The sequence below is a fragment of the Manis pentadactyla genome, chromosome 10, assembly GCF_030020395.1.
Source record: "Manis pentadactyla isolate mManPen7 chromosome 10, mManPen7.hap1, whole genome shotgun sequence".
In the NCBI taxonomy this organism is placed as follows: Eukaryota; Metazoa; Chordata; class Mammalia; order Pholidota; family Manidae; genus Manis; species Manis pentadactyla.
Genome location: NC_080028.1, coordinates 15482674 through 15498896, shown reverse-complemented (window position 1 = coordinate 15498896; position 16223 = coordinate 15482674). Strand labels below are relative to the sequence as shown.

Sequence of the window (16223 nt, the reverse complement as noted above, 5' to 3'; positions counted from 1 at the left end):
GGGAGTGGCTGGGATGAGAGACAGAGAGAGGGGAAGGAGGAGGGCGAACAAAGGGAAGCACTTGACAGATTATAGAAATGCACCAGCCCGGTGGTCTTTGCCGCCATCCTTCAGGACCTCTCTCACTGTCATGAAGCCTCCCGCCAGCGACCAGCATTAGTCACTTGCTGTGTGGTTAAGGGAAAAATGACTGGAATCCATTCTCCCCCAGAGCCTGTAAAACAGCAGGGGGATTCTTTGTCGGAATGTAATTCCACTGTGTGAAAGCAATATAGTCCCAGGCAGTGGCAAACAATGTCTGTCTGTGCTGTGATTCCCAGGGAAGAAACAGATTTCTCTGCTGGGGACTCAGAATGTGGGGCTCACGGATCTTGCTTGTCTGCCAGTCCGCCTGCCTGCCTCCCCAGTGCAGGAAAGGGGTCTGGCTCAATCTATTCTGACCTATGAAACCAGTCCAGATCTGTCCTGAGGATAACAGAAGCACTCCCAGGGGTATTTCCAAACAGCTGGGAGGGAAGGTTCTGGAAGTCCCTCTCTGCTCAGCAGGACTCAGTACAGGGTGAAGGGTGAAGGTGGAGGAGGCCAATGAGCCCACAGCCACTGGGCTGTCCAAAGCAGGTCACTCACTGCCACACTGTGTGACCTCTCCATTCATGCAAACACTGGCAAGGCTGGAGGCTGAACTGCACTGACAAGCGGACAGCCCCTGAAAAGTGAAAAGGAGTCTTTACCCAATAGGCTTTTGGTCTGCACAGCAGTTAACAACGGGGGTGCTCAATTCCTTTTAAAACTCAATGGTCTTTTAAAAGGGGCAGGTGGGCACAGTAAAAAAGTGGAGAGAACCAGCTACTTCGGGCTGGGCAGATAAATAGCGGGGAAGTTTTCAACATCATGCAGAGTAAAGGACATTTGCAACTGAAGCTGCTTTTTTACACATACCAACTGGTTAGAAATTCTCTTTTCATTCAATATTTCTTTAGTTTAGAATCCGCATGTTTGCAGTTAGTGCTTTATTGTTTATTTTCTTTTCCATTTGACAGTTTCTAGTATCTCCAAGAGCACTGACTGTAGAGATGAAAACATGTATTCCTACTACTCTTGTTCTAACCTAAATCTTCAAGGATACCTTGAATTCAGAAATGCACAAGCCAAGGCCCTGAAAGAAAGATACCAGATACAAGGCACCTGGTTTTGTTTACCTTTAAATATCAGGAGCAATTTGGTTTACATTGTTGCATTCCTAATTTTCGTAATAAGATGGAATAAGTCTAATAAAGCCCCATTCATACAAAACCCAAGTATGCACACACTTAAAATAATGAACATACAATCTGTAGTGCTGATGATGCCTGAGGATGACATACAGAATGCTGGATGATCTGATCATCAATTTCCTTTGAGTCAGCAAAGAGAGGTCAAATAATGTTTGCATGGGTTAAGATTTTAGATTTAAATAATCATCTTCAGTACAGAGCTATTCTCGATTAGCCAGAATATTTAACAAAACAGAAGGCCCATGTTGCAGTCATTTGAACGAAGCTGACTCTATTTTGGATGTCATGTTGGATTCAAGTCACTATTGTCCTCCAAGGGAATGACTGTTTCCAGGTACAACAGTTCCAGGGAAAAGTATGAATGGGATGAAAATCAGGACTAAAATGATTAATAACAACAATGGTTGAAATACAGCTGGGAAATATGCGTTATTTCATTTCCTTCTCCAGAGACCCAGGGTAGCTAAACTGACTGTACTGCGAGTACATCCCATAGGTGGGTTGTACCAAAATGAATGTGTATACAGGTAATCCATGTGGACGTAACCTATGCAAGGGAAGGTACCAGGAGCACAGGAAAGTTCGAACCCATGGCCTAGCAGTCCCTTCTGTAATAGCTCTTAATTATTCAAACGAGAAGAAAGGTTAATGTCTAAAGATGTCAGTCACTATTTATAATAACCAGACTAGAACCACCATAAATGCCCAACAATCACAACAATTACAAAGAATTCTAAGTAATACAAGCAAATGTGGAGATTAAAACACCGGGTGATAAAGCAAGACACCAATATAAAAATACATGCAATATCATACTCAGGATTTGATCCTGTAACAGAGAAAAGTCACTGGTGGAGAAACTGGTGAAATCCAAATAAAACCTGGAGTTTGTTAATAGCAATTTACGAGCGTTGGTGTCTCCACTTGACAAAGGTACTAAAGTAATGGAAGATGTTGCCACAGGGTCAGCTGAGCAAGGGTGTGAGAGTGTATGGGAACTCTCTGTACTATCTTGGAAACCTCACTGTTAAGTCTAGAATTATTAAAACTAAAAAGTTTAAATACAAAATGTTAGGAGTAGGAGGAAAAAGGGTGAAAACAAACAAAAATGCCAATAATGGGTTATCCCTAGAGTCTGGAATTATTGGTGATGGTGATTTTCTTCCTTCTATTTTAGTAAATTCTCCACATACACTGCAACAAACAGATATCACCCTCAGAACCTGACAAGGGTCAAGGGGGGCTCGAACTCTGGCCCAGCCCGGCCATACCTTGTGACAGTAGTGCACGGCAGAGACAATCTGCCGGAAGAAGTGTCTGGTCTCCCTCTCGCTGAGGCGACGCCGCTCGCTGATGTAATCGTACAGCTCCCCTTTGCTCGCGTACTCCATGATGATCACAATCTTATCTTTGTTCTCAAACACTGCCGGGGGAACAGCAATACACAAATACCCTGTTTATCTGACAGGCACACTTAGGACTACAGAGGGTGGGACAGGGGATGATGGAGATGTCACTGAGCAGGGAGCAAACAGCTACCGGGCAGGACACAAGTGAGCCATTCAACGTCATGAGGAGTTGGGCAAGCTTTCCAGCCAGGAGGACAATGACATCATTAGTATTATTACAGGACACTCCTTTACAACTTAAGGGGACCGTGCTTCTCTTTTTTGAGAACCCCACTTCCTTTATCATTTTTCATGAGCCCCTCCCATGGAATGGCTCCCTATAAATGGGATGATGGTTAAGAACAAACACAACCACCAGTAATTAGCCATTTGCTTTGGACCAGCTACCCAGACCCTGCAAGCTACTCCAGACCCCAAAGTGGCTGCCTGAATGTGTCACCGCTTTACTCAAAACCTTCCAGACTTTCCATCTCACTCAAAAATAAAACCCAAAGTTCCAAATGTGGCCCACCTTTCTAATCCCTGTTACACATCTATTCTGTGTGTTTATTTTGTCTCTCCCAGTAAAAGGGAAATGAGGATTGGTCTATTTCATTCCCTGGTTTTTCCCCAGCACTCAGAATGCTATTTGGCATAGTGGCTCAATTAATATTCATTAAATGAGTGAACTCAAAACATCATAAATGTATTCTCGACAATGACAGTAAATAGTTACATAGCACTTACTATGAGCCAGACTCCTGTAAGGTTCTGACTACCTGACATGTACTGATTCATTTAGATTTTACAACAAACAAGCAGGGAAATATTTGTAATTTTGCCAATTGAAAAATGAGGAAAGTGAGGCCTAGAGAAATTAAACTTGCACAGCCTGCAAGCAGGCAGTTTGGCTGAACTTGTAGACGAGACTGGATTCATTTCTGCTTACAGTGTGGATGGGCAATGGTGATGCCACAGTCGGTATTCTGCCAGGACTTCTGCAGTCACCTCAAGTCCAGTGCCCTGCCTCAGCCCCTCCCAACCCACCTCCACACCACCATGGAAATCGCTTTCCAAGATGCTTGTACATGCTTCTCTCTCCCCAGCCTGTTCAAAGTCTGAGCGACTCAGTCCTTGGCAGTTCCAGGCAGATGCCCAAGGGAGTAGATTACGGGAGGCCCTGAGGGACAAGCTCCCGTCCCCAGGACTACCTCACCCAGAGCCACTCCACTGCTATCTGTTTCATACTTTGGGCTTTCACAAAAAGATGGCCTTTGGGTAAAGACAAATAATAACTGTTTCAAAATCCATCATTCCCAAGGGGTATGGTATAAAAACCTTTGTAGGGTACCCAAGAGCCTCCCTGAAGGACCCCTGCCTGCCTCTCCATTTCATCATCAGCTTCTGCCATTTCTTCCCGGGCCCCCTATGCCCAGCACTGCAGGCCTGTTTGCCATTTCTCACAATCACACCCCAACACACACACACACACACACTGCTGTTTCCCACCTCCATGCTCTTCTATCTACTTTTACTCCCACCTGTCTTACCTGCCAGGCAAACTCCAACCCACCAGTCAAGACTGAACTCAAATACGGCTTCCACTTTGCTCCGTTCCGCCAGCACTGTACTAAGCGATACTTGCCATCATAGCACTTTCAAACTACATGTATTTATTTGTTGGTTTACATGTCCATTTCTGCTACCTGGACCATGAGTCTGGACTTTGAAAGGTAAAAACTGTAGTTTTGGAATCCGATACTCCTAAGTAGGATTCCTGGATCTGACTCTTACTTGCTGTGTGACCCTGGGGCAGTTGCTTGCCCTCTCTGTGCCTCAGTTTGGTCAACTGGGAAATGTAAATATTAGTAACTACTTCTTAGTTGGGAGGGTTTATTGATGTCAAGTGTGTTAAATGCTTAGAATGAGGCCTACACTTATGGCATGCAGCCAATAATGTTAGCTATTCCTGTTGGTACCGATATTATTGGACCCCAGGGCCTAGCACTGAGCCAGAAACACGGACAACTCAATGAGAACTGACTTGAACTGGAACATGCCCCCAGGCCTGAGTCCCCTGTCCTCCCACACTTTGCCACTGGCTGCTAGAAACTCAGGCCCCTCCGGTTCCTTTCTGGCTCCTTCAAGTCCAGCCAAACCTCTCTGATAAAAAGAAGGGGGAAGGAGGAGGGCGGGAAGGAGGAGAAAGAACAGCCAGATAAAATTGGCTGCTCCAGCGTCTGCTGGCCTCGGTGTACCCTGCAGCTCTGGATCCTGCCAGGGATTTCAGCCTGTTATGCACTTTTCATTAACAATAAACTTTGGAAACTGGAAAAGCTGCCTTGGGATACTTGGCTCAGATTCCAAAAATGATAGAATGTTATGCCCTAGAGAGGGCAGCAGGTTTTCTAATTTTAAAAAGGGGAGAAGGAAAGAAGAGGAAAAGTACTTTGACAGGGAAATAAACAAGGAACCTCACACCCCAAAAAGTCTGATGCATCCTTAAAGGAAGCCAAAGGCACTGGTCTGAATTCCAGTGATGATCAGAAGGTGTGGGCCACTTGCCTAATGCAGAAAAAGGACTGTTTCAGTGACTATTTCCAACCGACTGACCTGGTATCAAGGAGACAAACACAGTTCACACCTGTCTCACGTCCCTGGCCACCCCCTGCTCTGAAACCTCATCCTACTGACTCTTGCTCGTCTGCTGCCTGCTCTTGGAGGGGGCTGGGGATCAGTCCCAAGGGCATGGTCCCTGGAGCACTGGTCCTGCAAGATCATCTGGAGGGCAAAAAAGGGTTCCATGGTCAAAGTCAGGCAAAACTTTTGGAAAATGCTAATACTCAACGGCCCGCGCAAAGTCTGCTTTCTCTAACGCAGAGTTAGGCAGGTTGATCTGGCCATTTTAACATTCCTACTAACTCTGGAGGAACTCACCAGGAGCCACCTGGGGAAGCACTGCGTACATGAGATGATAGCCAAGTGAGAAAAGCGGTTCCTCACTGTTGCAGGTAGGCTGATGGGCAGCCAGGTGAGAGCACTGTCCAAGCGGCCAGGCCTGGGACACCACCCCCACCCTTCACACAGGAAACAGCCCAGATCATGGTCAAGGTCCTGGTTGTAACCCTAGATTAGCTAAATGCAAATAACATTTGTAGACTTAGAGCATCTGTGATTGACCAACAAGGCCACGTGATGTCATGCATGAAGCTCCTTGAGTCCTTCCTGGGAATAGCAGCTCTTTCTGAAGGCCTAGTATGTACAGGCACTGTGCTAGTAAGCATTTTGCATGAATCATGCCATATAGCTTTGATCCTATGCGTATCTTCTTCCTACAGATGAGCAAGCCTGGGTACAGCAGTTAATGACAAGGCAGAGCCAGGCCTGGGCCTGCAGTCTGACCGCACACTCCATGCTCTTAGCCACTATGCCATTGTACATATACACAAATCCCCTGAACCTGAGTCTCTCATCAGTCAAAGGAGGCCAACAATCTCCCCCCAGGGTTGCAGGGGATTCCATGAGCTCACAGGACTAGCACCTCCAGCACAGTGCCTTAGCCAGGGGTCCCTAAATGGAAGCTAGTCTCGTAATTATTTCATCTGCCTCTTAGGCAGCTCTGGCAAAACAAAACCCTAAAACTTTTCTCTCCCCACCAACATTGCTCTTTAAAACACGTGGCTGCCACAGAATCACAGGATTTTCGAGCAGGAAGCACCTTAGGGATCAACTATTATTTTTCCAGAATAGCCCAGGATTTATAATGTATAAGAGCAAGGCCTTGGGAATTGGCCCTGAAGAATGAGTGGCTTCCACACCCTTGGCCCGAGGCTCCTTGCCCACAGTAAGGTCACTATCAGCGAGGTGACAGGAACACTCTTGGCCATTCTTCTGGCAAAAAGGGCCGCTTCCCTTGGGCACTTTTACAACTGGTTATTTATAAGCTCAGAAATCTTGTCTGTGTTTATGTTATTAGTCACTAAGCAAAAGCTTATTTTCCACCAGTTGGGAAGGGTTTCCTTTTTGAAAAATGAAAACCTGTGTCTCTTGGCCAGACTGTTTTACCCAGAAGCCTGGTGGCTCCAGAACGGTAAGGAAAACTATGGCCCTTGACATGCCAGGCCTACCCGGAAACTTAAAACCCTGAATAGAAACTTAGCTCAGTTCGAGTCAGCCTACAACACTGGGGCCACAGCCATTTGGTGCAGATCCCAGCTTTTATAAGCAACACATTTTAAAGCACCCACTAGGTGAATGGCACAGGGGATAGTGAAAGAAGTCTTTGCCAGCAGGAAGAGCAGCATGAGGAACGGCAGAAACAGGGGCATGATATGCAAAACCACCAGCAGTTGGCAGGTGCCAGGACCGCAAGAGGAGGAAGAAGGGGCAGAGGCCTTGTGTGCCCACAGGGAGCTCTGTGGGGAGAGTCAGATGCAGGACCAAACAATGCCAAGAGCAATACACACCGGAAACAAGGGCCCGACTAGCACTCAGGATCCTGGACCTATGACATAGTCCAGGGCTCACTTCCTCCCAAGAGCCTTCCCAGACAGTGACCTCTCCTTCCTTAGAAAGCTTATTTATAATAACAATAGTTAACATTTATTGAACAATTACTGCATGCTGTAGATTGCCACATTTAATCCCAACAATCCTATGAGATAGGTATTCATATCATCCCCACATCACAAACAGGGAACCAGCATTCAGGTGGAGAAACATGGCTGGCACCCTGCAAGCACCACCCCAACACCTTCTTTTTGTCACTAACCATCTTCCCAAGGATCTACATAAGCCAGTACTATGAATATGATGAACATAAGCTGGTGCCATAGATTAGTTTTGATTTCTAAAACTGGAATCATGCAGTATATATTCTTTTGTGCCTGGCTTCATTAGCTCGATATATTCAATTGTCCGTAAGAATAATCCATGTACCATGTAACCGAAGATTGTTCGCTCTCGCTGCTGTAGCATACTCCACCGTGTGAATGTATCAGGGTTTAGTTATCCATTCTACTGTTGATAGATATTTGGGTTGCTCCCAGGTGAGAGTCATTATGAATAGTGGTGCCGTGAATGTTGTTGTGGATGCCTTTCTGATGCTCATCTGTTTACATTTCTGTTGGGCAGATAACCAGGGAGGATTTGATCCCGAACTTGTGTGGCTCAAAAGCTTATGTTCTTCCCATGACTGTCCCCCACCTTCCTCCCTCACGTGTTTACTATCCTTGCATAATACTCAATAAAGAGCCTTCTTCACTAAAGAGACCAGCACCACTGCTTTTTCTGAAAACACTTATTTAGCAATCAACCTGGAGCATTTTGCAATGTGTTACAGGGGGTACACAAATGCAGCAAAAGGCACAGTTGTTGTCCTGGAGGAGTTGCAACCTAGTTAAACACAACTAGAAGTGTTTAAAAAATAAACCAAGTACTAACCTGGAAGATAGAGACTTTACATACCTAGATGATCAGAGAGAAAGATGGGTGATGTAGCCTGAATGAGCCTGAAAAGATTCCTACAGAAATCTTGCCTTAGGCTTTGCTTCATGAGATGGTTTTACCGTTGTTTCAGCATTTCCTAAAATACTCAAACTCTCTGTTTTCTTCTACTGTTCCGCAGAAGGGCCTTCTTCCCAGACACCAACTTGAATTATTTCTCTTGTTTTCTGTTTATTTTCCATTTCAAGGGAGAGTGGGGATTGGTAGCTATAGCAACAGCTACTTCTCCAAATTAATTCTGAATTTCATCAGATGTTCAGTTTGACAGTCCAGTTCTGCCTTTTGAGTGTCTGGCTTTCACAACCATGCTAATTACTCAACTCCTAACAATTCCCTCCTGCTGGCCTCAGGGTTAATAACACAACTTGTATAACTTGAGAAAATGCGTATTATAAAAACAATGCTCTGGCCTAAAAGAAAGGCCAGGAGTGAGGAGATCTTGGGATTTTAACCAACCACCAGCCATTTTAGAGTCAAACACACAAGGCATGTAGGAAGAAAATGGGCTTGAAGGGAGAGGGTAGAAACCAATTTGCAGAATGCCCCATGAAGAGCAGAGTATAAAAAATGGAGGTTTGCAGATAACCTCAAGAGAGGAAGATTTGTTTGTTGGTTTTAAGCAAAAGGGCCGAAGGGCCTTGAATGGACCCATCAAAATGCTCTTAATGCCTTTGCCTTCTACCAACTCCATCTCCTCGGTCAGTTCCAGGATGCTGACAGCCCTTCCACAGTGTTGCCTCCCCACCTGGCAGCATTTTTATTACTTTCCTAAAGCCTCAGACAGAAGTACCATTCCACCCCTGAGGGGTGCTCTTTAATTAAAGATCAGTGGGATCCTCGCAGAAAGTGGCTAGTTTTTCATTTCGGAAATGGGGTGATCTTTCCTTTGCAAGAATTGTCTGCAACCTAATCAGGTCATTTCCTCAATACAAGGTATGTCTTTCAAGAGTTTCCTCCCCAGAACTAAATTTCAAACACCTCATGTGATCACAGCTTCACAGAGCAGTCCTCTGAGCAGTCCTCTGATCCCTTCAAGTCTGCAAGCAGGACGGCAAGAGTGAGAAAAGAAACCTAGCCTGGCACCTCTCCCAAGGTGAGCTGGTCAGCACTGAGTCATTGTGTTTCCTGGTTTACACAATGAAAGGCTCTTCGATTCGCTAATTGTCTTTTCTTAAACCAAAACCCTTTCTGGATGTGGGTTGGTATGTTCTAGGAGAACCCCAGCCAACCAGGCCACCCACTGCTAGCAGTGGGCTCCACAGAAGGGGGAAGAAATGGCAAGCGAGTGTATAAGCTACCAGCAAAGGGGGGCTGCAGGCTTGCCAAGAGCCATTCATCACTGCTAAGATAGTGCCAATTGGGGGTCCCAATATCAAATCCCAGGAGGACAGGGGACACAGCCAGGCTAGAGAGGGGTCCCACGGGAAAGGGCATCAAGGACACTGTGTCGGACTGGCCATTGGACTCCCCCCTCCTTCCACAACTATTCCTGGGGTCATGTCCATAGAAACATGCAGGGTTCTGAGGTGATGGGCTCCCACACACTTGTCAACCACACCCCAATCTCCCTGGTCACTCCCTCTCTTGCTGTCTCAGCCTTTTTTCATGCAAACACACACACACATACACATGTGCCCACTCGTTCTGAATCTGAGAGAGTAGATGGCAATTGATCAGATATCTGAGAACCACCCAGGCTGAAGCTAAGGCTCTTGTACTTGACACAGGGAACTTCTGAAAAAGAAAAGCATGTTCACTGAATTCCAACAATCAAGCAATAGAAACCCATCCCTCTGTGAAGGCAGCCTTGGTCTTCCCCTCCCCACAAAGGCCTTTGCTGCAGGGGCTCGTCCCAGTCAGGATGGAAAAGCCAGGCCTGTGGTCATCCCACCTCTGCTTCTAGCTGCTGCCTGACCCACCATATATGAGTATCCTGCCAATTCTAAGTCCCACCCCTCTTCATCAGGTGACATAGTGCTGTGGTTAAGAGCCTGGCTTCTAGACCTCAGGCTATCTGGGTTCAAATCTAGGCTCAGCCACTTGCCAACAAGTGACCTTGACAAATTAACCTTTCTGTACCTCAGTTTCTCCATCTCTGAAGACGAAGACTGTCTTCCACATTGTGACGATGCTCACAGCAGTTAGCATACATGTGTGAGCCTGTTAGAATTAGGCAGCAAGCCTCAGTTTAAGAAAGGAGAACAAAGGGAGACTGGCTGCATCAGGCCTAGGATTACTAAGTATGTGCACTGGCAGAATTCACACCTGCAATTACATTTGTGCACTTAAGGGATAGGAGGAAGGTGGGAGAATAGAAACTGAGAGTAAATCCACATTCAAAGACATCAAAGGATCACAGCAAAGCCTGGGGAGGAGGCAAGCCTAGCTCTCTTTAATGGAGCCTCAGTCCTCAGTGGTGTTCCAAAGCATGGACCTCAATCTCAGAGCTGTACCTACCAGATGGACCCACTGTCAGGGATCACGGTGGGGAGCGATCGATGTTCTACCAGCCTTCCTAAATGCATGCCGTTGACTACCTGGACAAATTAATGGAGCCACCCCAGTTAATTTCAAAAGATCTTATATTAAATGACAACACGGCTCCATGTTTTTTTTTCCTTTAAAAATTAGCTTCAAGTACAAGTGGTATTTATTGGAGGCACTAGGAAATACTGAATTCCAGGAAACCCAAGAGGGTGAGGCAGGACAACCAAGGAGCAGAACTAAGTTTTTAGTTGTTTTATTTCTAATCTCCAGCCTCTAGGAAAAATGACTTGGGTGTAATCAAATGAAAACAATGAAAATAATACACTTGAAGGTCAAACAGCTAACTCAATAGGAAACTCATTAAAAACATGGTTGGACAGATTCACAGCTGAAGAGCTTGTTCATATGATTGTAAGTGAGGAAAACTCCGATGCTGTGTTATTAACAGGGGCGAGTCCTTAATTTAGATCCAGTCGGCAGAGACTTAGCATGGAACTTAATGAATCTGGCAGCAACCGGAGAGTGTTAAAATGCTCAGCGATTCGCCACGGGTTCAAAAGAGTAAACACAAGCATAATACGCCACTTTGCCAAGTTCAACAAACTGTTTCATGGGGCTCTGAGTCCCTGATGAGGGCAGCAACCAAATAGCTAAGTAAGTAAACCCAAACCCAGAGGTATCACTCACTGTTCACTGCTGATTGCTGCCAGATACCCGTTCTTCTCTGGAATTCGCTGATGACAAATGACCAAGACGAGTTGCTAGGTTGCAAGATTAGGTCCATATTGCTCAGCCTGGCCAATTAGGCCCAAATCCCTAGGGGTGAGGCCCAGGCATTAGCATTTTACAAATGCCCCATGAGATTCTCATGTGTATCCTACATTCAAGTATCACTGATCCAGACCACCTGGTCTCACCTTCTCCTCCAGCACCTCCCAACAGAGGCTGCTGCTCCAGCCAGAAAAGGCCTCACAGAGCCCAAAACACTGCATCAGGAATAATCAGTACTGTTTATTGAGCGTGTACCTGGCACTGTGCTTAGCAATTTTATTCATTATCTAATCCTTACAACCTTATCTATAAAGTAGCTAGCTATTGGCCCATTTGATGGACAAGAGAACTGAGCCTCAGAGAGGGTTAAGTCACTAACTCAAGGTCCCACAGCTGCAATTGGCAGAGCAATTGGCTCAATAAAATCTAAGCCTATTTGGATAATGTATACTTACCTTATTAGACAGTACCTGGAATGTTAAGTGCTCAATAAATTTTTGTAAGAGGAATGAATGATTGAATTAATGAATGAATGACTAAGTAAGTAAAAGAATGAATGAGAACAGTGGGTAAATTAATGACCAACAGACCTTGTTAGATCAATTCAGCAGCCGGCTGCCCTCAAAAGGGCTTAAATCAGAATCTGCCTGAGAAGAAAAATGTGAACTGCTTGTACTGTATTTCCAAATAATTGATGCTAGCAGGCAGCCCTGCTTTGGTTTCTGACCCACTGAGCAAGGGCTTCTCTAACACACAGGTTCTCAAACTTGAGAGTGCATCGGAGTCACCTGGAGGGCTAGTTATTACACAGAACATTGGGCTCCAAGCCCAGAGTTTCAGATTCAGGAGATCTGGGCTGGGTCCAGGTGATACTAATGCTGCTGGTCCTGATTCGCCCTCCAAAAGCCACTGCTTAAATGCATTACTAGGCAGCTTATCGGGATCCCGCCATTCTCAAGGGGTTATTTTCCAGGTACGGTTTCTGTCTCCAGGACCTCTGTGGGGTCCTATGGAAACATCTCACAATTGCCTCATTCTCCCCGGCCACAAGTTGAATGGGGGGGGAGAAGGCAGGTGGTAGAATGCCCTGTCACCAAGCCTGCAGCACACAAGACAGGTGTGGATAAAGTGAAGGTTCCTATGGTCAGGATTCTCACCTGGCCCCGGTCGGCTAGCTCACTACACACCCATGAGCAATACATTGTTATTGACTCCATATGAAGAGCTCTGCCCAGTGCTCTGGGCAACATGGTGGCATGGCTGCAGGAGAGCAGAGACTGGAGTGGTGGCAGCACTGAGGGCAGAGACTGAGACAGCTGCGGGGTGTGGAGGCAGAGACAGGCTTGCTGCCTGCAGACTCACTCTGAGTGGACGGGATTCTAGTGATTGACCTGTCACCGTGCGAATAAAGTTGGGTATAAACCCTTTCACCCCAAGACCGTTCCAGTGTTATTTTTTGGTCTCATTGACTCCATAGTGAACTTGCCTGGGGCTGAACCCATTGGCAAGACAATAGGCTATGGGATTTTTTCAGGCACTGTCCTCTTGGTTTTGCCTCTGCATCTCTGACTGTATTTTTAAAGCAGTGATCTTCAATAGGAGGCAAGAATGATATCCTCTTCCAGAAAGATCTATCAGAATCTCAGATGGCATAGGTAGCTTGAAAAACTATACTATAATGTATATTTTACAGATGGGAGGAGCTTTTAATGATAGTAAATTCATTCAAAGTGTCTTCATGGTAGAAATTAGGACAATTTTCTAGAATATAGACTCTTGTATGTCTCTTCACGGGCAGCAGGTTTAAGGCCCACCAGGTGAGGGCATAAGACTCACATGCTTATCATTGGAGGCATGTTTGTTTGTATTTGGTTTTGTTTTTTTTAAGTTAAAGAAACTCCTCTTCTAAAGCAAAGAGAGATCGCAGCTGACAAATGCCAAACAGACTTCCTATTTTGTCCCAGAAATCCAGGATGCGCCTTACCTAAGACAGGAGGTGGTGAAAGGATTAGCCAGTTCTCGCCTATCAGCAACACAGAGGGCCAAGAAAGAGATGCAATCCTGCAGTGCCAGGAAGAAATTTCCAGAAACAAAAACTAAGGGCATCAAAGCAAAGGCTCAGGCCAGGCCGAATGGCCTCTGAGCCCCCGACTCTGCGTTTTCATACGTGGGACCATTACCAGATGGGGTGCTAAGGTTCCCCAAAGCAGCAGAGCGTCTGCAGCAAGATGTCCATTCTCCTGGCTTTGCAGATTGGGGTCTCCTAGGCTTTCAGAGGGGAAACGAGGGTGCACAGCATGCCTTTGATGTTTGAACTCTGGTCCTGAAACCAGAACCTCAGGCGCGAACTGTTTTATCTCTTCCATCTGAGGCAACGCAGCAGAAAGCGCTGGTGGGCACGTCCCTTCAGCTGTCCTTTCCATATTGTCAATTACCTTCCTGCTGGGAGAACAGAATTCCTCTGACTGGAAGCAGGGTTCCATCTCAGAGACGGTGCCAGAGGCTTCTTTCTTCCTTCTCTCTGTAGGTTAGCTTACCCTTAGTATCACATGCTAGAAGGTGAATTCTTATCCTCTTTTATTTACTTAGCATTAGCAGCTGGTTATGGTTTGTGTTTACACAGAGCTGACAAATTTGAGGGTTAATCACCTTTACCCACAGGTCAATAGGAGAGTCACCCCAGGGTCTGCTTCAAGAAATAAACATTTGGAAGGAATTTTTTTTGAGATTTGGTGAACAGCAATGTTGATTCAGTGAAGTGAATTTCATGAGCCTGTGGGCTTTGTGAATCATGAATAAATGACTTTCATTTCCATGGACTGCAGCTTAGAAGACACTTGCCTATGAATTGACCAGATTTGGGCCCCAAGTTTCTTCCTGACATATATGCAGAAACATTTTTCTCAATACCCCCAAGGCTGGGATTTAATGCTCCCCCATAGTTAAGACAGTGACTGCTGTGAAGCCCAGGAACTCTCTGTATCACAGCGTCTAGGACAACACTTGCCCCCAGCTGACACAGTTAGGGTACACTGCAGATCACCGAAGACCTGCTGAGCACTGGGAGCCCCAGCTTCAGAGCATGCTGACCAGGTTCAACTCTCAGATCCACCCCTTATTAGCTGGTGTAACCCTGGAAAATGTACTTAGCCTCTAAGCCAAAATTTCCTTACCATAAAATTGGGATGTTAACAGTTTGTATTTCATGGATATAAGAATTAAATGAGATAGATAATACATGCACACATCCTAGAAGGGTAAACCCTCGATAACTCCTAGCTATTATTAGTATTATTTTTAAGTGTGAATTAAAAAATGCTACTTTCCTCCTTAAAACCAGTTGCTTTCCCCTATGCCTAGTGTAAAATCTATATCCCTCCTTAGGCTGATGTGGTCAAAATACGGACTTGTCCAACCTCTTTTCCCCCACATTCCACAACCCCATAGGTCTCTGTCTCTTCTACCAACACAAGTGCCTTCCCTCCTCTGAGCACTCACACATGCTGTTCCCTTTGCCTGGAATGCCCAGGCCTCCGAGAGGCTCACTTCCTGCTCCATTCAGGCCTCAGCACAATAGTCACTTACCTGTTCAATGTGACTACTCACCAAATGTCAGCTCATGAGACCAGAGCTGGTCTTATTCACCCCATATGCCTAGTGCCTAAGAAGAGGGCCTGGCACACAGTGAGCACTTGAGTATTTCTTTTAATTAAAAAAAATTGTTTTCCTCTGGAACTGAGATTTCAAAATCACTGGACTGTACAGTCCAAGGTAGTGCCTTCCCTCAATGAAAGCCCCAAGTTCCCAAACATACAGAGGCAGGGGCCTCATGGCTTTGTCATGTGGATGCTATTATTGCAGCCACTGCACACACAGACACACACACACACAGTGTGTGTGTGTGTGTGTGTGTGTGTGTGTGTGTTAAATCATAAAGGTCCTTGTTGAAAAAGAAGTTGTAATATTCCTTAATAGTTTTATTCACTTGGCTAATGTCCACACAGCCACTTAGATGCCTCGGCACTGATTTTTCACTATGCATATTCCTGTTTTTTGGCACTCAGCTAAAGCCCTTGATTAGCCTATCAAACAACCAATCGGCTTCCAGAGAGAAGGTTCCCTTTCACTCCAGGAGCAGCAGAGAGACAGTGTATTAACTCACAGACTGCGGTCCCACCCACTGCTGCTACCATGCTGCCCCTACCACACCTTGGGGTTGAAAAGGATAGAAAAGGCCAGGCTGAGAGACACACCTGGGGCAGAGAGGTGGGCTGCGGAGCCAGCAAAACGAGACACAAGGTCACAAATACAGGGCTGAGGCCTGGCAGAGTTAAAAAACACATGAGGTCGTGAGACCTGTCTGCCAGGGCCACCAAATAGCCACGATACCCAGTGTGATGAGCCCCCAAATTCATGTGCCGATGTCTTAACCCCTAGTAGCTCAGAATGTGACCCTCCTTGGAGACAGGGTCTTCAAAGAGATAATTAAGGTTAAATGAAGTCGTTATGGTGGGCCCTAATCTGGTATAACTGGTGTCCTTATTTAAAAAAGGGAAACTTGGACACAGATATGCATAGAGGAGAGATGATGTGAAGACACAGGGAGAAGACAGCCATCTGCAAGCCAAGAAGAGAGCAACCCTGCCAGCACCCTGACCTTGCACTTCTGGCCCCCAGAACTGAGAGACAATAAATTTCTGTGTGAGCCACCCAGTCTATGGCACGTTGCTGTGGCAACCCTCACAAGCTAACACCCCCAGCAGGTCTTCACCTTCCAGAGCCTCAGTTGCCACAACTG

General features: G+C 45.9%; 1 protein-coding gene across 2 annotated transcripts in view; it reads right to left on the bottom strand.

Moving 5' to 3' along the window:
• The window catches only part of NUAK1 (NUAK family kinase 1), a 97364-nt gene that overhangs the window by 18864 nt on the left and 62277 nt on the right, over positions 1 to 16223 (bottom strand). For both annotated transcript variants that reach the window (XM_036891070.2, XM_036891069.2), the window contains exon 3: positions 2546 to 2697. In XM_036891070.2, the coding sequence (XP_036746965.2) occupies positions 2546 to 2697 (152 nt within the window). The remainder of the gene's footprint in view (positions 1 to 2545; positions 2698 to 16223) is intronic.